General features: G+C 53.3%; 5 protein-coding genes across 5 annotated transcripts; 2 read left to right on the forward strand and 3 right to left on the reverse strand.

Annotated features, from left to right (window-relative positions):
• Window positions 1-1,010: 1,010 nt before the first annotated feature.
• nrps9 (putative nonribosomal peptide synthase) lies at window positions 1,011-2,913 on the reverse strand (the record flags this gene model as incomplete). Its single annotated transcript, XM_043306682.1, is given in 3 exon segments — window positions 1,011-1,334; window positions 1,361-1,736; window positions 1,754-2,913. 3 exon segments carry the CDS (start codon window positions 2,911-2,913, stop codon window positions 1,011-1,013), a joined length of 1,860 nt encoding a protein of 619 aa, XP_043162617.1.
• Window positions 2,914-6,476: 3,563 nt separating this feature from the next.
• gliZ (Zn(II)2Cys6 domain-containing transcription factor gliZ) lies at window positions 6,477-7,865 on the forward strand (the record flags this gene model as incomplete). The annotated part of the gene is made up of 1 exon (XM_043306683.1): window positions 6,477-7,865. One exon carries the CDS (start codon window positions 6,477-6,479, stop codon window positions 7,863-7,865), a length of 1,389 nt encoding a protein of 462 aa, XP_043162618.1.
• Window positions 7,866-8,654: 789 nt separating this feature from the next.
• Window positions 8,655-10,100, reverse strand: gliI (aminotransferase gliI; the record flags this gene model as incomplete). Its single annotated transcript, XM_043306684.1, has 3 exons — window positions 8,655-9,149; window positions 9,215-9,636; window positions 9,692-10,100. The coding sequence occupies 3 exons, from the start codon at window positions 10,098-10,100 to the stop codon at window positions 8,655-8,657; spliced, it is 1,326 nt and encodes a 441-aa protein (XP_043162619.1).
• Window positions 10,101-10,451: 351 nt separating this feature from the next.
• gliJ (dipeptidase gliJ) lies at window positions 10,452-11,792 on the forward strand (the record flags this gene model as incomplete). The annotated part of the gene is made up of 4 exons (XM_043306685.1): window positions 10,452-10,672; window positions 10,739-11,107; window positions 11,155-11,244; window positions 11,312-11,792. 4 exons carry the CDS (start codon window positions 10,452-10,454, stop codon window positions 11,790-11,792), a joined length of 1,161 nt encoding a protein of 386 aa, XP_043162620.1.
• A 357-nt stretch (window positions 11,793-12,149) lies between these two features.
• gliP (nonribosomal peptide synthetase gliP) lies at window positions 12,150-18,672 on the reverse strand (the record flags this gene model as incomplete). Its single annotated transcript, XM_043306686.1, has 3 exons — window positions 12,150-14,570; window positions 14,622-18,013; window positions 18,060-18,672. The coding sequence occupies 3 exons, from the start codon at window positions 18,670-18,672 to the stop codon at window positions 12,150-12,152; spliced, it is 6,426 nt and encodes a 2,141-aa protein (XP_043162621.1).
• Between the last annotated feature and the right edge of the window lie 39 nt (window positions 18,673-18,711).

The raw sequence follows: 18,711 nt of genomic DNA on the forward strand, positions 1-18,711 counted from the left end.
GCGCGGTTTTCAGAGGCAGTGAGACTCTACAGAGCGAAGGATGTGAGAGAGTCGAAATTAAGTGTGTACCACTGGGGGCGCCGAGGATGGGAAAGCCTATAAAGCTAATAAATTGTACTTTGTGAGCTGTACCGGCCTGCCCCAGACAAAGAACCCTGTAGTACAGCGTTACGTGGTTCCAGCCTAGAACCATATCGCGACACTGCACTACTGCAGCTAGACTGGCTGACCCAATCTGCAAATCCATATCCCACCCACCCACCCAATTCGCACTTTGGTTTAGATGGATACGCGCTAACCTAACCCGCAACTAAATGGGTTGGCCATATGTACCTAATCCCGTAGAACTGATAACTTATATAACTATATCCAGGCCTAGACAAGGATATATTTTTACATCCATAGATAGAGAATAGCCATATCTATCTATGTATAAAATAAATATTAGATTTATCAAGGAGAATTAGAGTTATGACAGATTTTAGATTCTAGATGATAGTTATTAGGATGGTGGTGGTGAGATATATATCTCTGCATTACATTTCATCCTAACATCAGGTATCACCCATAATCCCCTATACAGGGCTATTTTACCTTATATAATAGATAAGATATAATATGTATGTCCTGAATTATCATTTTATCAAATAAATATATAGATATCCTAGTAGAGTAGCTAGATACTAAAAACAATGAGGTATTGAGAATAGTACCTTAGTATTACAGTCTTATAGATATATCTTTTATCCGCAGTTCAACCCATAATCTGCATGCAATGGAGGATTATAAGAGGATGCTCGTGGATTAAGGGAGCTGAGACATGAGGTCGGAAGGGGGTGACCTCTGCTATTACCCATACTCGTGCTGTTCTGTTTATCACCTCATCATTGTTAATGTTTTATGTGATCAGAACGACTACTCAGTCTACTCTACATGGCATCTCAGTAAATTCCCCTCCTCGTTTGCCATCAGCCAACGCATACTATGATATAACGCTCCAAATCAACCATCTAAGCATGACTGCTCGCAAGGTCTTCAAGGCAGTTGACCAGATTATCCATCCACGGAGTCAGGACACGAGCCTCATCAGTCCCCCGATTGTAGGTAACATGAAACTCCAGCATGCCGTTAAGAATAACCGAATTGATCTCGAGCATGGTCCACCGGCCCAGCTCGCCCGCCCCATCAAACAGACTCTGCTTCGCCATGGGCTCCATGCGAAAGAGAGCACCGTCCTGCTCGACCTGCTGGAACTTCCCCGCGTAGTTGAAGGTCATCTCCATCAGGTGCGTCCCGGCCCTGCATCTCTCCTGCTTGGTGTTGTGGTATATCGACTGAAATGTTTCCATCCGTGCATCACCATCGCCCGTCGAGCTTGCCGCACGGTACGGACAGCCGTCACGAGACTACCAGACGGGCTTAGTTGTGCGGCCACAGGCCAGAGAGTGGTGAACCATCCGACCGTTCGGGTGACGTCGATCGAGGCATCCCATGTCTCGCGGCCGTGAGCTTCACCGAAGATGCACGGAGCATGGCGCTGAGGAAAGGTGCGTACGAAAGAGAAGAGGATGGCGGCGTGGAGGAGCTCAACCGGTTCGACGTCCAGAGCTTGGCTGGAAGGGCCAAAGAGCTTGTTGGTAAGTTGCTCGTTCAGGCGGATCAGCCTCGTCCTGGAGTCTCCCCCTGTGCTTGCGTTGTTCTCCCCCCAGAACTTGCGCATCGAGGACTCGTCTAGACTGCAGAGCTGATAAACGGGTGGTGGTTCCGATGACGTGCGCCGTAGTCGGCCTGCAGACGAGCCCATATCTGGAAGGACATTGTGAGCCGGGGCTGGTGTTGAAGGTCAAGAATCATCGCCTCCATATCAGCTAGGATAATGCGCCAGGAAACAAGATCAAGCACCAAGTGATGCCCAATCATGAAAAGGGACTGCTGTCCGTTCTGTTCGAACAGATCCACGATAAAGACTGAGCCGTGTTCCGGGTCCAGCGATGTCTGAATCTGGCCGATTATATGGCGCATCTCCTGTACTGAATTGACCTTGTGCACGCTGAAATGGAAGCATTGCCTGGCGCGGCCCACGAGAAACTGCTTCCACGACCCGTCCTTCTGTCGGGCATAGCGAGCACGTAGTATTGCGTGATTTTGGACCAACTTGATTGCCGCCCTCTCCATGTCGCTGTCTGCAACTTGCCTCTGGAAATGGACGAGGGTGTTCTGGTTGAACCAGCAGGTTCCCTCAGAGTACATTTCGAAGAAGAATCCTTGAATCGGTGTCAAGACAAACAGCTCATTTGTCACCTCATCCTGTACAACGGGCTGTGCAATGTTGGAAGGAAGCCCCCCGTTTTTTCTGGCAATTGCTTCGATAGTTTTGAGTTGATTGATATCTTGGATGGTGTGTTCCAGGCCGCGAGACGGTGCCTCTGCAACGACTTGCATGGCAGTGATGGAGTCACCTCCGAGATGGAAGAAGCTGTCCTCCGCGCCAATGCTGTCCAGAGGGATCGCGAGGATCTGCGACCATACCCGCTGTAAATCCTGCTCGATGAAAAAGTATGGGCTTTCAACGCAGGATGGCACTGAAAGGGCCTGGGTCTCGAGTAACGATGTGGTTGCTGCTCTTTTGTGGGCTTGTATCAGTCGAGCCCGATATCCCGAATTACGGGAGTGCAGCCTTAAACAGCTTCCACCGGACCTCCTGAATGCGACATCTAGCCTGGGTCTGCCACTGAACATTCGCTCTCGACTGGCACCGCCACTACCCAAATCGTCTTTAGGTAACGCCGTGTGTCTTCTGCGGGAGAATGTCCCACTATATTTGTTTGCTTTGCCTGGACATGACAACGTCGCCAACATGGAGGCTACTGCTTGTTTCTGCCCTGACAGTTTGGAAGGCGACGAATGGGCCATGGCCTTTTGCCAAGTCACGTACGGACTCAGGGCGAAGCTGAACACAATCGATGACAACTATCTCCGCAACTATATCTCATACGTGCAAAAGTCTCCGTGTCATCTTTCAGTGACCTTCGATACAGAGAACCTCTACCTCAGTAACTGGCGCGAGACTGGAGTGTACGATGCTGACTTCGGAGGCGCATTGGGCATACCGCTCCGGATGAGAGCTCCAGACGGGTACACCGACGGTCTAATCTTTGTGATGGCGCAGCGAAGTGAAGATAAGACTGCGCCGTGGGAGTTTAACATCTCTCTGGAGTCGTCTGCAATGAAGCGCATTGTGCATGACCCGCTATGGTGCAAATATGTTGAGCTGGATGGGTTCTGGCATGGAGCATCATGATGTCTCTGGCATTAGCAGCTTTCTCCTGTTGTTTAGAGCATGGTTTTTGTTTGACGTTTGTCAGCTTGCCTAAAAGGATAACAGCAAACCGCTAAATTCCTGGACCTCCTGGAGGACCAAGCTAGTTAATATTAGGATGCACTCCATTGCATATTGATCAGTAGCCCTAGCTGCTCTCTTTTAATATATTCTGATCTTGTATGCCATTCACTTTGTTTCTCAAGCTCCCCCTTTTCTTCCTTAGCAGTTCTTTTCCTTTCTGAATTAGAAAGGGTTATGTGAGACTGTGATTGGCATGAGAGACAGCACATGCTGTGACTGAAGAGAGAGCTCTACCTCTCACTCCCTCTCGGGCGAAATCAACCGTCCTTTTGTCCATATAGTTTCAACTATGCAGGTCCCAGGGTATGGAGGTCTGCAGACACACTTGAAATCTGATACCACCCAGACCTTGTTCAGACCAATGATCCGTCTCCTGTGGCTCCGTCTATGAGTGCTTAGATCGTTCTCAGCCGTCGATCAGTAATGTTTTCACGGCCACGTGTCATTGTTCAAGGTGTGGCTAGGAAGCCACTGCCGGAGATCTGGCCAAAGTGGGATACTGAATTGTTGATTGAGAAGGAGGGGCCGATTCTAGGCGTAGCCCAGATGTACAGTTAAGCGGATAAGCTGAGCTGACCTGTCACCTGGCTGTTAGATTCGTGAGTTCAGCCCTACGAGAATATCCTGAGACCAATTAACCAATTAGGAAGGTAATTATCCCCTACTGTCAGGTGGAAACATATGGAAGACTCCGAATGTGTATAATTATTTAATGATTAATGAACAATCCGTCCAAGAATGAGGCTGTGGATGAAAGCCAAGGCTCATTGGGCATCATACAACTCGGGTCATCACGTTTATACCGTCAATCTTATGCATCAAGATAGGCAGGGATCAATCCCCGTTTGTCAGTGTAACTTTCGTACCTCGTCTGGCTTGCGTGTAATTATGGAGGAGAATTCTTCACAGATCTGACTAGGGGATTTAATGAAGCTATCCTCGATATACTCGATATCTCCCACTGTCTGCCGCTTTAGCAAACGCCAACTAACACACTAATCGCAACGATAAATCCTATTCATTCTCTTCGGCTAGGGCTTGGCTAATGAATAGTAAGTAGTAAATATATATGGCACAATTAAATTTAACTAAAAGTCTGCAAGAAACATGGTCTAACCACCCAGCATAACCGCACGTGCGCCCCCCCCCCCCCCCCCCCCCCCCCCCCCCCCCCCCCCCCCCCCCCCCCCCCCCCCCCCCCCCCCCCCCCCAAAACTGAGGGAAATGATAATATTCTGCCTCCGCCTCTGGTTATAACTGTAGTGTACTCACACCACATGCCTGCTATGCTAATCAGGCTGATGATGTATAAGAAAAAGAAGGCAGAAAACTAGTAAAACAGAGGCTACCTAAGAACAGAAGGAAAAATAAGAGTGTAAGAAGAAAAACCAAAGTAGTAGGAAAGGAAGAGAGGCTTGGATTTCCACGGACGCATATCTAAAGTTAAGCAACTAATCTCCTCCTAGTAAACACCTAATATTACTCTACTGATCTAGTTCTACACTACGGAGTACTCCGGTGGTATTTGTTATTGCCATCCCTGCCATTATTTGACAGCTAGTGGCCGCACCACCGCACTTACTAGACTGTATTCAGAATGACTGCATTCGGAGGACAATTATACTTATAGAATGGGGTAGAATGGAGCAGAAGGCCCTTCTAGATGCTCATAGGACCTATTAAAGCGTAAAGCTCCGGGGACCTAAAGAACCATGCATCTATTGCCCGCGTGGCCACCGGCCAGTAGGCTTTTTCTATATCCCGACTTATTATATACAGGATCCAGATTATGTCGTGTACATTTTGATCCGTACACGTCCCAGGACCTCCTCCTGCTGTAAATAAGAATGAAAATGTGAATAGCTTCAGATATTTCTCATATAACCCTTCGAAAAGCATCCGTGGAAGAGACTTACAAAAGACCCCTGCACGCCGTAAGCACTAGCAGTCGAACCCTCTAGAAGAACTAAAAATGATCTGAATCGGTGACGCTGTAAGAGCAGTAGCGTTTCTCTCTATATTATGATGATGATTAGACGGGGTCAGTGCGGCGTCCGCCGAGAGTGACGATTCGCCAAAGCGGGTAATTGGTATATGATCAACCAAGCCCCTAGGTAGGAGCCGCGGTAGAGCGCAGCTGATTGGGGGTACGGACTCCGTAACATATTATTGTTTCCGTGCTGTGCAAGTCTACTTGCATAAATGTCTCCGACGTGGACGAGACCGTTGACTCGAGCTTCCCGCCCCCAACCGCGTTGACCTAACAAGGTCCTCAGCATGCACATAACCAGCCAACCAGATCCTCGCTTTTGAGTCGTGTTGTTGGTGATCGTCCCTCTGAACTGCAGATTACTGACACATCCTCCGCACGCGATTCTTGGCTGCCTCGCTGTTTCGGTTGGACCAATCGGTTGGCGGGGGGAAGAACCGTGCAGGCCTTGAGTGAGAGATCGCTTTCTTCACCATGTTGCACAAGCACGTTCCATGCTGGCTGCAGACTGCTTGTGTCTCCTCGTGCACTGGATTGTAGTGTAAAGAGCCTCACATCCTGGATGGATGAGGGCTGTGAGGGACGTTGTCAACATCAACTTGGCATGACTCTAGTCAATTGAGTTTGATTGCGGGACTAGGTGCCGAGACATTCATCGTCCTTTCTTTTCCGTCTGACAGGCTGATCCACATCGTCAGAGGCGCTCCAAAATTGTAAGCTGCATGCGCGAAGGATTCTGAGGCGCAAGGAAACCACTGCTAGTGGTTCAGATTCAGGACGGACCGATTCACATTGTCACGTCGACTGAATCGAGGTCAATTTAGTTGGAGGGCGGATCAAGTCGTGACAGAGACTCTCCTTGTTCTCTGACAGGCCAGATGCTGCAAAGCGTAATCGGCATGCACGGAGACCATTCAGGTGTCAGAATACCCCCTTGCCAGGGTGCTGCAAAGTGATGGTGCAAAGTGATGGGAGGTTAAAGGAGGTTAAACACGTTCTCTCCTCCGAGGCGTTGCTGCTAATATTTAAGGTCGCTAGTCTACCTCCTCCATGGGCCTGACCAAAGCTAACTACTCGTCAGCGATGGCGACAGCAATGCAAGATGTGTCGCCATCTTTCATGTCGACTCCGTCTATAATTACTACTACTCCCACACCCAAACCAGACAAGCCTCGCAAGCTACGGTCTGCCTGCGATGCCTGTCACCGATCCAAGACTCGATGCTCGGGCGGCAACCCTTGTACCCGATGCCATGAGTATATGAGCCCATGTACCTACAGCTATTCCTCACGCTGCGGTAAACCCAAGGGGGCCCGCAGTCGCAAAACTCTGGAGCGGGAGCAGCGGGTGGCGGCGGCTGCGGCAGACGCCGCTCGGATAGCGGGGATTCCCCCCCCGTCCGCCCCAGCCTCCGCCACAGCCACCGCTACAACCACAGCAACAATGGCAGCTGCTGACACCGCGGCTGCCGCAACAGGCGCAACAACCGCCACCACGTCCGCGGCAGCGTCTCCCGGCGCTGACGACTGTCTCGGTCTGTTCGACGACGAGGAGGAATTGAACCCCATTTTCTCCAGCTGCAGTGAGGATACCGGAGCTAGTACTGCGTTCTCGACGGACTGGATCCCTCCTTTGCCGTCCATATCCGATTCCGACCATTCGTTCCCCTTAATAGAGTCAGGGTTAGGCCCGGACCATGACCCCAATGACTCCCTTTTCTGGAGCACGATCGCCGAGCCTGAGTGCCAGCCGGCGAGCAAGGAGCTGCTGGATCCTCGATCCAAGCTGCTGCGCTCCTGCAAATGCCTCCAGATTCTCAGCAACCTAACCTCTCGAGATATCTGTCGATTTGATGCCACGTTTGTCTTTGTCCGGAACTTTGCTCGTGCATTTTCCGCCTTCTATCGTTGTTCACACTGCCCAAAAGATGCTGGCAGTATCAGCATGGCAGTCACCGCGCTGCAGCTGGCAACGACAGCCCTTGAAAAGACCACCCACACAGGGTCCGAACCCCCTGTCTTCAAGTCGGGCCGCTCAGGTATGACCTCCGCCGACTGTGACGAGGACCTAGTCACGCCAAGCTCCGAGTTCTTTTTGCCGTCGAGCAATAGCAATGCCACCAATCCGTTCTTGCAGCTGGGAAACTACCAAATCGCCCCTCTTCCGGAAGACCACGACGAAGATGAGCATAATGAGATTCTGAACATCTTGATTCGGTCCGCGGTGCGCCGCTTATTGGCCGTCTGCTGGCAGATCTGGGATCTGCTCCGTGGACCCGCTTCCCGCGCCGGCCGCGGGTATGTCTTTGATCCCCTTGACTCGTCTTCCTCTTCTTCTTCCTCCTCCTCGTCCTCCTTCCCATTCCCCCCCGACATTAAACAGCTGTTTGATCTTTCATGCTCGGCCGAAGCTGCCCAGTTTCAGAGCACGCTGGTCCAGATACCGGCTCGACTGTGCAAGTTGCTAGGGTGAACGCCAGCCCAGCCTGAAGCTTCCTAGCTTCTTTTGCCACCGAGACCCACGCAAAGCGTGAACGGTTAAGGAGGCAGATGTATGAATTACGGTAATTACCCCAGTTCTTTATTTCCATTCAATACCGTTCGCCGTGAAGAATGAGGCACTTCTTCGGGCGAGCACCAGGAAGATAATCCATTTTAGAGCGTGCGTTCAAGATCTCACTTTAGATGACGCCTTCTGGGATAAGACGAATAAAATGAAAAAAGAAAAAAAAAAAAATATGTGTTAAAATTGCAAATCGCATGATTATGAATTGTTTGATTGTTTCGGGTATCTGTATAGCGATAGAGCAGGACTTCTCATGAATCATTATATGTGTCAGCGAAATGGCAGCCATCTTATGTTAATTGTATGTGGTAAATATATATGTGTGAGATGTATAGGGCGAAGGTTGATCTACTAATCTTCTATATCACCTTATAACAGGGCATTGATACCAGTAAGGACAGTATAATCTATGTGAAATGTCTGCAAGTAGCATTGTTGAAACTGTAGTAGAGTCCGCAATGGTATCTTCCGACCATTTACTGATAGCAGACTGCGGGTGACAAGAGCATTTTACAGCAGGCTAATGTTCAAACAGATATAGTGCAGTTTGCCGGTTCTACAGCCATACTATCACCAACTAAATGTTAATAAACCAGAATGAGTAACATGGATAGATGTTTCAATGTACGGATGTATATGAAAAGTACCGCAGTCTCAACAAACAGGATAGTTGAAAGCTATAATATACCGACTTGTCTATCGTTGCACACCATCAACCGTCCATCTCCTTCCCTCCGTTCCAACCACCTCTTCGATCCGCTGCAGCCCTTCCACGAGCTCCTCACGCGGAAGCGCAAAAGTAATCCGAAACCAGCCCGGCTCGCGCGCACAATACCCTTGGCCCGCGCCTACCGACACCCCCGCCGCCTCGAATAGATCATTCAAACGGGCCTCGTCCTCCCAGCTTGGCTCACCACCCGGCCGTGATGCTAATCTGCACCCCAGTCGCGCCCAGATATACACCCCAGCGGCCGGAGACACAAAGGGGATCTGGTGGAAGGTGAGAAAGTCGCAGACCAGCTTTGCGCTGCGCTGCAGTGCGGCTCGATTCTGATGCAGGATTGTATCAGTGGCCGCAGGGTCGCGGAGCAGCTCGGTGGTGACGAGCGAGGTGAATGTCGAGACGCGGGAATGGTTCGAGATGGCGAGGGAGAGCCGCAGGTCAGGGTGTGCTTGGGTGATGCCGAAGCCCTGCAACGGTATTAGTACTGAGAATTCTTGATAAAGGGGGGATATATGGTGTAGATCATAGATACCAGACGCAAACCGCTACTTCCTAGGTCTTTACTGATACTATATAGCGTGAACACGCGCGCCAGATCTACCCCTAGGGCGGACACATCGATGCTAAGGACCGAGGTGAAAGGGGTTTGTTCGTCAAGCGTGGAGAGGGCGTAGATCTCATCGGAGATGTAGAATAGATCATGCCGTTGGGCGAATTGGAGCAATGCCTGGATTACTTTGGTGGGGTAGATATGACCGCAAGGATTGTGGGGGTTACACAGGAGGATGGCTTTGATGCGGCAGGGGGCCTGACGAAGGGCCCGTTCGTACGCCGCAACATACGCCGACACGAGATGATCTGGATCCTCGAATACAGATTCATCGCCGTTAGATGGAGGCGTAACATGAACAGCCGTGACGTTGGAGCGCAGGACAAAGCTCGTCTCGAAGCCACCTGTAAACCCGTCAGCAAGAACCATGCCGTGCAACAAACCCAGACTGTTGCGTACCCCAGAACGGCGTTTCGATTAATACTCCCTCCCCCGGCTCGCAGATGTCATAGAGCAGATTCTCCAGCAATGAGCTGCATCCGGCCCCAACGACAACGTGGGCCGGCTCGACGCGGGTATGCGCGGCAAACACCCTGTTGAAGAAGTCCGACGCGGCCTGCAGGAGCTCTGCGTCACCACCCATGCCGTCTGCGTAGGACAGATGGCGAGGAGAGAGATGTTTGGTGAAGAGAGCCTTGTACTGGTCGACGAGCTCGTCTCGGACGGACCAGTTCTCCGCCGTCATCATATTGACTCGGTTCTGTTTCGCATTGAGCCGAGACACCTGTCGCATATGCTTGTTGATGAACCATTGGATGTTTGCGCGAGAACGATGTGCCAGGGAGGCAGTAATTGTCTCTGATGGCATTGTGTTGTCGCTGTTGGTGTTATACCCGATCTGACTTGTTAGATGGACTTCAGCATGTCATGATCAACTGCTTGAAAAGATAGCACGCTTCTATCTATTGAAGCTACTTTGTAAAAGAATATCGGAATCCGAGATTGACGAAAACCAATCAACAATAACATGTTTTGCATAGAGATTCGAATGAGTGGATGGAACTTGGATTTCGGTGGCCGAATTGAGAGGCTGAAGTAGGGTACATTGTCCTCCGCGAGACACAACGAAGAAATGGAAGACAGATCACCATGCTAGACAGGATACCAAATTCAGCTAGAAATTATACCAAACTCAGCTAGAGATTTTACCAGCCCTAGAATGACTCCGAGCGCGATCGAAGAACAGGCCCAGAGGCTTCTGAAAGAGGTGCCTCTGATCGACGGCCACAATGACTTTCCGTACATGATACGCGGATGGTTTCGCAATGACATCAATGGCCAGAATGCCCATCTGTATGATATGCCAATCGGCCAGACGGATCTCCAGCGTCTACAGAAGGGGCTGTTGGGCGGCCAGTTCTGGAGCGCATATGTCCCTTGGTAAGAGTCCGCATTACTCTTCCGTTTTCGTGCTCATAAAGAATCATTGTACTAACTGTGATTCAGCCCCAAGAACCCAGATCGGGAGGTCGGCAGTTTAGAAGCCCTCCGCCAGACGCTTCAACAGCTCGATGTAATCCACCGATTGATCGAGACACACCCGACAGTCCTGCAATTTGCCGACTCAGCCGCCAGTATCTGGAGCAGCTTCCGTGCCGGCCGCGTCGCGAGTCTGATCGGGGTGGAAGGCCTCCATCAGATCGCCGACAGTGTCAGCGCCCTGCGCATGCTCTATCGACTGGGCGTTCGCTATGTGACGCTGACACACAATTGTCACAATTTCTTTGCTGATGCGGCGACGGTATACCCTGAGATCCACGGAGGACTATCCCGCAAGGGAGAAAGGCTGATTCGAGAGATGAACCGAATGGGGATGTATGTATCTGCCTCTGCAACTGTATACGTGTGGCTCATTGTGCTAGGATGATCGATCTCTCGCACACGTCCCACAAGGCTCAAACCCAAGCGCTGCGGCTTTCTCGAGCCCCCGTCATCTACTCTCATTGCTCCATGTAAGAACCAGACTATTCAGTTAAAGGTAGGGTCTACTAACATCCACGGGGGGTACTAAAGATATAGTCTCTGCGCGCACGCTCGCAACGTCACCGACGAGAACCTGCACCTGCTGCAACGCAACGGAGGCGTAATCATGATCTGTTTCCTGCGCGAGCTGCTGGCAACTGAGGCGGACCAGGCCGCGCTCAGCCACGTCATCGATCATATTGTCTACGCCGGGACGCGGATCGGGTACGAGCACGTCGGCATCGGGTCTGACTTTGACGGCATGCTCCGCGGTCCGGACGGGCTGCATGATGTCTCGTGCTATCCTGCCCTGGTGGCCGGGTTGCTTCAGCGCGGTGTGGCTGAGGAGGACGTTAAGCGAGTGATGGGATTGAATGTCATTCGCGTGCTGGAGGAGGTGGAGCGTGTTGCCGCAGAGCTTCAAGGGGCCGGGGAAGAATGTCTGTGCGATGGGTTGGACGAGGTGTGGAATGAGGATATCAAGGGGCAGTTGACGCGGGAGCGGAAACGAGTGAGGAAGTTGTTCCCTCAAGAGTAGAGGAATGGGCATTTAGGATATGATAGAATCGAATTCATGATATGATATGTTGGACTTTCAGCTTCAGGTAATCTTCCTCTGGCTTGATGGAATGATTTAGTTCAAGATGAAGGTAGTTCTAACTGGCAATAAGTAATAATATCTTACTTGTATGAAGATTAATCTTCTAGTATCCAGTCTTCAGCAGATAGACCAGCGTAAAAATACATGTACTCTTACTGACATTAAATATTCCAACAAATATTTTTGATTGATAGGGTTAGCTATTTGTAGGTGACAGGAGTATACGTAAATACAGAGGTTAATGACAGATGAACAATCTAAAGCAATATCTACAATCTAAGCTGCCCGAGAAAGCTAAAGTACCTGACGATAAAGACGCTGAGCCAGATCCTGCGCCGTCGGATGATCGAAGATGGTGCAAATGGGAACCTCCAGCCCAACCCTTTTCAACTGACGGCTTAAACGCCAGGCCTGGATTGAGTCGGCGCCTGCCTCAAAGAAGGAGACGGAGCAGGGAAACTCGTCTAGCGAGATACCCAAGCAGGAGGCCATCTCTCGGCGCAGAATTCCAACCAGACGGTGGTAGAAGTTCCAGTCGACTTTGGTCTTGGCCTTGCTGTTCATCGCATTCAGGCGTTCGTGGATGGCGGCTCGAGACAGGCGCTCGGCCAGCCCTTCGAGGACACACCGGATGCTCTCCTCAATTGTGGTGATGGTTGCGTCGTCCAGCTGGTGATCATCGTACTCAATGCGCAGGGTCCAATGATCCGTGGCGATCTCGGTCCATTCGAACATGAGCAGGAACTTGGCCCCCGACGCAAAGCACATCTCCCGCTTTACCTCCAGACCCTCGATGGCGAAACAATCCTCCACTGCCCCCTTCAGGTGGAAGGTGACCATGGCTTCGAAGAGGGGGTGTTGCCGAATGGTCCGCGGCAGGTGGAGGAGGTTCAGGACCTGCTCGAAGGGAATGGCATTGCAGACGGCCGCTTGGCTTGCTTCGCGGGTAGACTGTAGGATAGTGGCGCAGTCTGCATTGATGGGCGTCTTGAAGCGGAGGGGCAGGCGATCGAGGAACAGACCCATCGACTCTTGCTCCACGGCGTGGCCGCGGTTGGCCCACGGAGAACCGAGCACGACGTCGTTCGAGCCGGAGAGCCACTGAAGCGTCTGTGCCACGGCCGCGCACACCAGCTGGTGCTGGCTCATGCCGTACTCTTGGCCTAAGGCGACAACGCGTCGAACAATGTCTCCCTTGAACTCGGAGACTCGGGAGCGGCCTTCAAAGGTCATCTGGCCGGGATACCGCGGGATGTCCAGGCGCCGGGGAGCGCCCTCGAGATACTTGGACCAGAATTTGCGTTCCTGCTCGGTGACCTGGCGCGACCAGGCCGGGGCCTGGGGATAGTGCCATCGGTCTGCTTTCGGTGTTAGTCTCTTCGCGTACACGGCCGAGACTTCCTGCAGCAGATTCTGCACGCTGTTGAGATCGGCGACGGCGTGGCTGGTGACCACGAGTAGGGTGCGGCGGTCCAAGAAGATCCTGATGAGCTCATCACGAGCCAGGTCAAAGCCCCGGTCGACCTCCCTGGCCGTGTCTAGTGCGCCGTCGCACACCAGGACTCGTGGCGGCGTATCGCGGAAGATTCGACACGGTCCGAGCGACGTCTCGACGAAGTTGGTGCGGAAGATCTTGCACGAGGCCAACACGGCGTTGAAGGACTGGACCAGTCGGTCACGATCAAAGGTCCCGCCAAGGTGCAGAAGGACAGGGATATTGAATGTGCGCACGTCAGAGGCGATCAGGTATTGGAACCACGTCTGCCTCTCCAACGGCGACAGGCAATGATCGGGAAACGCGTCGCAGATGGTCCGCGGCTTGGACTTCGAGCCCTGACGTTTGCGGCGTACCAGCTCGACCTGCTCGGCCAGGGTGGGATGTTCAATCACATCGCGCATAGACACGGAGATGCCAAAGGTGCTGCCGAGGCGAGCCGCCAGCATCATCTGCAGAACGGAATGGCCGCCCAGCGCGCGGAAGTCATCCTCCTCGCAGAGTTTCCGAGCGGTGCCGCCCGCCTGTAGACGCAGCACGTTCTTCCACAGGGTTGCTATTCCGTCTGCGATAGAGGCATCTTTTGTCGTGATCCCTGCACTGGTCTTTTGCTGCGGCAGGGCTTCCTCCGGCCGTGTCAGAGTGGCTATCTCCGCCAGCTTGCGATAGTCGACCTTGCGGTTGGCCGTCCAGGGGAACTCTTCGAGGGCAGTAATCACCTGAGGCACCCAGCTGGGCTGGAGCGACTCGCGCAGTCGCTGCTCCAGAAGGCTGACATCCACGTCCTGCGGCATGACAAAGGCCACCAGGGTATCATTGACGACGAGAGCAGCCGCCTGTGTAAGCCGTGGCTCCTCTTGATACATCTTCTGCTCGACCGCCGCGAGCTCGACGCGGAAGCCGCGGATTTTGACCTGCCGGTCTAGCCGTCCAATGTAGACAATCTGCCTGTCCGCGTTCCAGTAGCCGTAGTCGCCCGTGCGATACATCCGTTCACCAGCATGCCAAGGATCCGGCAGCACGCTGTAAGCAGTCTTGGCGTCGTCTCCCACGTAGCCCCGCATCACCTGTTGTCCGGCCAGAAAAATCTCGCCGGTCTGGCCCTCCGACACAGGCTGTAGATCGGGGTCCAAGATGTACATTCGTGCGGTGCGAATCGCATTTCCGATGGTGACCTGCTGTCCGGGCACTAGGCGTGTAAACGACGTACAAATAGAGCACTAACGATATTAGTCTAGTACAGAAGTCTTTGACGTAGAATTCGAACCTACCTCTGCAGGACCATAGGCGTTGTAAAATGTTCGGCCCTCGCCCCACCGAGCGAGCAAGCCCGGAGTGACGGGCTCTCCTGTCGCATATACCATGTCAAGGTTAGGATAGTCGTCTGGATTCAGCACGCTGAGCACGGACGGAGTAATTGTTGACACATCGACCTTGGCCAGATGGGCCAGAGGGTCAGATGGGTCACGAAGCACCAGCGTGCCGCCATGGAGCAGCGCAGAGAAAATCTCGTTGGAGCAGTAGTCGAACGCAGGCGACATGAACTGAGCAATACGACGGCCAGGACGGCTGAACATGGTAGCTTCGGGATTCGACTGCAAAGCCAGAAGGCCCCTGTGGCTAATCGGGACCCCCTTGGGGCGACCGGTCGTGCCGGAGGTGAACACGATGAGGGCATCCTCGTTTGCGTTGGCGAGGAGCGACAGTTTCCTACTCGTGTCACCTGTCTCGCATTCCTGAACTGTAAAGACGCGGAGGTCGGTTATTGGCAGGATCGCCGCCGTCGACGTGCAGGCATTAGGGATCAAGAGTGCACTGGCATCACTTTGCTCGTACACTGCGACCCGTCTCGCCATGGGATACGCAGGATCGAGCGGACAGTAGGCACAGCCGGCTTTCAGGATACCCAAGATCCCCACCACCCAGTTGAGGGTTCCGTCTGCATGAATAGCTATGACCTGAGCGCTGGGGAAGTGTTTTGCAATATGCGAGGCTACCGCGTTGGACTTCTGATCCAGTGTCCGATAGGAGAACGAGCCTCCAGGCCCGTCTACGGCGACCAAATCCTCGTGGAGGTCGACCGAAGCATAAAATGCCGCCGCCACATTTGGTACATTGTCTCGCTTGTGATCAGAAGAAGGCTGGTCCACCGCAAGGGGTGTCTCTACTGGTCCTGTGAGCCATGCCTCCAAAGTCGAATCATTCACCAGCGCCTTGAGCGCCTGTTGGAAGGTATCGGCATACTGCTGCACCGTCTGCTCGCAGTGCACAGAAGGATTGTACACTAAACGGAAACGAGCATCCTTTTCGACCAGTAGACTCAACGCAAATGTCGTGTTCTCAAAGAATTGCTCCTCTCGAGGTGGGAGGGGCTGGTCGTAGGCCGGAAAGTCATACTGAGTCGCCAGTAGAGACTCCACGCGGTAACCGATCTGATCCGGGGCGGACCAGGCGTAGGCGCTAATAGTGGCCAGACCCTCGAGTGTGCTCCGCAGCTGGCGCTCAATGGATGCGTCTGCCTCAAGGCTGCATACCCAAGGCAGGGTGGCCATCAATGGCCCGACGGCATGAGCATCGTCCGGGAGAATCTCTCGACCGGAGAAGACCACTCCCAGAGTTACCAGGTTGGTCTTGGTCGTCCGCGCCAAGGCCATGGCCCACGCGGTGTAGTAGACAGCCGCCAGGGTGACACTGCAGCTGGACGCGAGTCGGTGCAACTCGTCCACGCCGCCGACATGCTTGAACAGGACCTCCTGAGCAAGGTACGGCTGTGATACTGGCGTTGGGTTTGCGCTTGTCCCTGTGAGTGACCGCACCGGCCGCAGGTATTGCTCCCAGAACCGCCTTGCCTCGGCGTCTCTCTGCTTCTGCACTCTCTGCAAGTTCCACGCTGCGTCCACAAAGGAAGAGGAGAGGGAAGGTGTAACCCCCTGGGCCGCCTGCTGCACCCGCGCCAGAACCAGTCCCAAAGAGTAGCCGTCAATCAAGCTGTGATGGGCCGTCCAGACAATGGTCACCTCACCCTCCTCTTCATCGTGGTCATTAGGGATGAATTTCATAAAATCCAACCGCATACCGAGTCCCACAGCCAGACGCGAAGGATCGGTCAAGGCAGTGTTGTAGTCGTCCCGGCGATTGAAGATGATCTCCTGCGGCTGGCACCGTGGCTGAGGGTGAACGATCTGCACGCCGGGTCCGATGTCAAGCGCGACCTGCGTTCGGAAGACGGGTTCACTGAGGCAGACCTGCCGCCATGCATTGCAAATGCGATCGGCTGTGGCCAAGGGGTATGATAGCCGCAGCTGATTCGTGTTGGTCCCATCGCTTTGGAACATGGGGGCGCTCAGCTCCAACTGCAGAGGGGTCAACGGAGCGACCTCCATGTTGGATGGAAAAATGCCGTCCAAGAGTGGAACTGCAGCAGCGACCTCGGCCTTGAGAGATAGTCGGTCATTGATATGCTCGTCTTCGTCGGATAATAATTGACCAGACCGAGGCAGGTCTCGAGCATACGGGAGAATGCCTCTGACTGTCGGATGCAAGTACAGATCACGAGTAGTGAGAAGGATGCCCCGTTCCCGGCACAATGACGTGAATCGAAGAGCAGCCAGAGAGTTACCCCCCACGGCGAAGAAATTGATATCCTTGGACATCGACGCAGACGGGAGTTCCAGTCCCAAAGCAGTGCACATGCATTCGGCTATGATTTCCTCGCGCTCCGTAGGACGCTCTACCCCTGTCGTATCTTCATCTTCCGAGCCCTCGCAGAGACGCGCCTGGTACTCTTTCAGCATGTTCTCAATTGCCTTGGTGTCAATCTTTCCATTGGCTGACAGCGAAAATTGATCGACACCCAGGTATCGTCCCGGCCGATGGAATGAAGAAAGTCGACGCTGGGCCTCGGTCTGCAGGCCCTCCAGATCGGCAGTGGCCGGGGTCACCAGCACTACCAAAAGACCGTTGATCAGCGAAGCATAGACGTCGGTGACTCCGAAGCCCATTCGGCGTAAAGGTTCCTCCACATCGGCCGGTAGATTGACGAGGAAGCCGCGATTTTTGACGGTGCGATCACTGCGGCCGCGGAATTCGACCACGAGCTGGCCATCGTTACGACGGGTCCAGCGTCCTTGATCGCCAGTGCGATAGACTCGCTTGCCGTGCCAGTCGATGAATTTCTCAGCTGTAAGGGCAGCGTTCCGGTAGTAGCCGTGGGCCAGCCCAACGCCTGCAATCGCAATCTCACCTTCTTCGCCTTCCTCTTCAATGGGCAGAAGAGTGTCCGGCTGCAGCAAGTATACCGGTCCGTTGGGCATGGGACGACCGATGATACTCCGGTTGATCATTCCCGTCTCCTGGCAGACCTCTACTTCCTGCATCAACGAGGCACAGGTGGTTTCCGTGGGACCGTATGCGTTCAGAATGCGGACACCGAATTCAAGCCAGCTGGACAGCAACGGGGCTGGTGGTGACTCTCCACCCAACAGAATTGTATGGACATATGGGTAGCTATCTGGCAATGCCGTTGGCAGCGGTAGAGTAGCCAGGATGGAGGGGGTCGACGCGAGGATCGAGCAGGTCTGCGCTTTGTCGAAGAGGGTATCCATTGTCGCAGGGACCACGATGCCCGAGTTGCCTAGAATGGAAAAGAGCATACCCGTCGAGGCTATACAGTGAGCGTTTGGTCATACAAAACACGCAGGGATGCCTACCATCAAAAGATACCGACAGGATATGAAGTACTCGGTCTCCCGGCTGCACATCCATGTTGAATGGACTCGTTTGGGCATAGTTCGCCACCGCACGGTGTGGAATCATGACCCCCTTGGGCACTCCCGTGCTACCACTGGTGAAGATCAGACAGGCGAGGTCCTCGGGAGCGATTTCGGGAGCGGCCTTGATGTTGCTGCGGTCTGTCGATAGAGCGGCCACACCGGCACTGGTGAGATGGATGACTTTGTGCCGCGAGCTTTCAAACGGTTCGACGGTCGTGTTGATGAGGATACGGCCATCCGTCCCGTCCAGCACGGCCTGGATCCGCTCTGATGACCATGAACTACGGTCCAGGGGTACATAGCAGGCATGGGCCTTAAGAATGGCAAGCAGTGCGACAATATTCCGGGTGCCGTGTTCGGTGAGCAAGAGCACCGCTTCGCCAGGTACTACTCCTTCTTGCTGCAATTTTTGAGCCAGGTTCGATGAGGCCACATCAAGTTCTGCATAGGTGAGCGAGCCACTCTCATGGTCGACTGCCAGCTGGTGTGGCGTCCGGGCGACGGACCGCGCAAAAAGCTGGCAGAGGTCGAGGGCTACTACTGAAGGCATGTTTAAGAGCGTAGGGTTGAGCCAAAAAATAATATAGTA

Source organism: Aspergillus pseudoviridinutans, assembly GCF_018340605.1.
Source record: "Aspergillus pseudoviridinutans IFM 55266 DNA, scaffold_9, whole genome shotgun sequence".
Taxonomy (NCBI): Eukaryota; Fungi; Ascomycota; class Eurotiomycetes; order Eurotiales; family Aspergillaceae; genus Aspergillus; species Aspergillus pseudoviridinutans.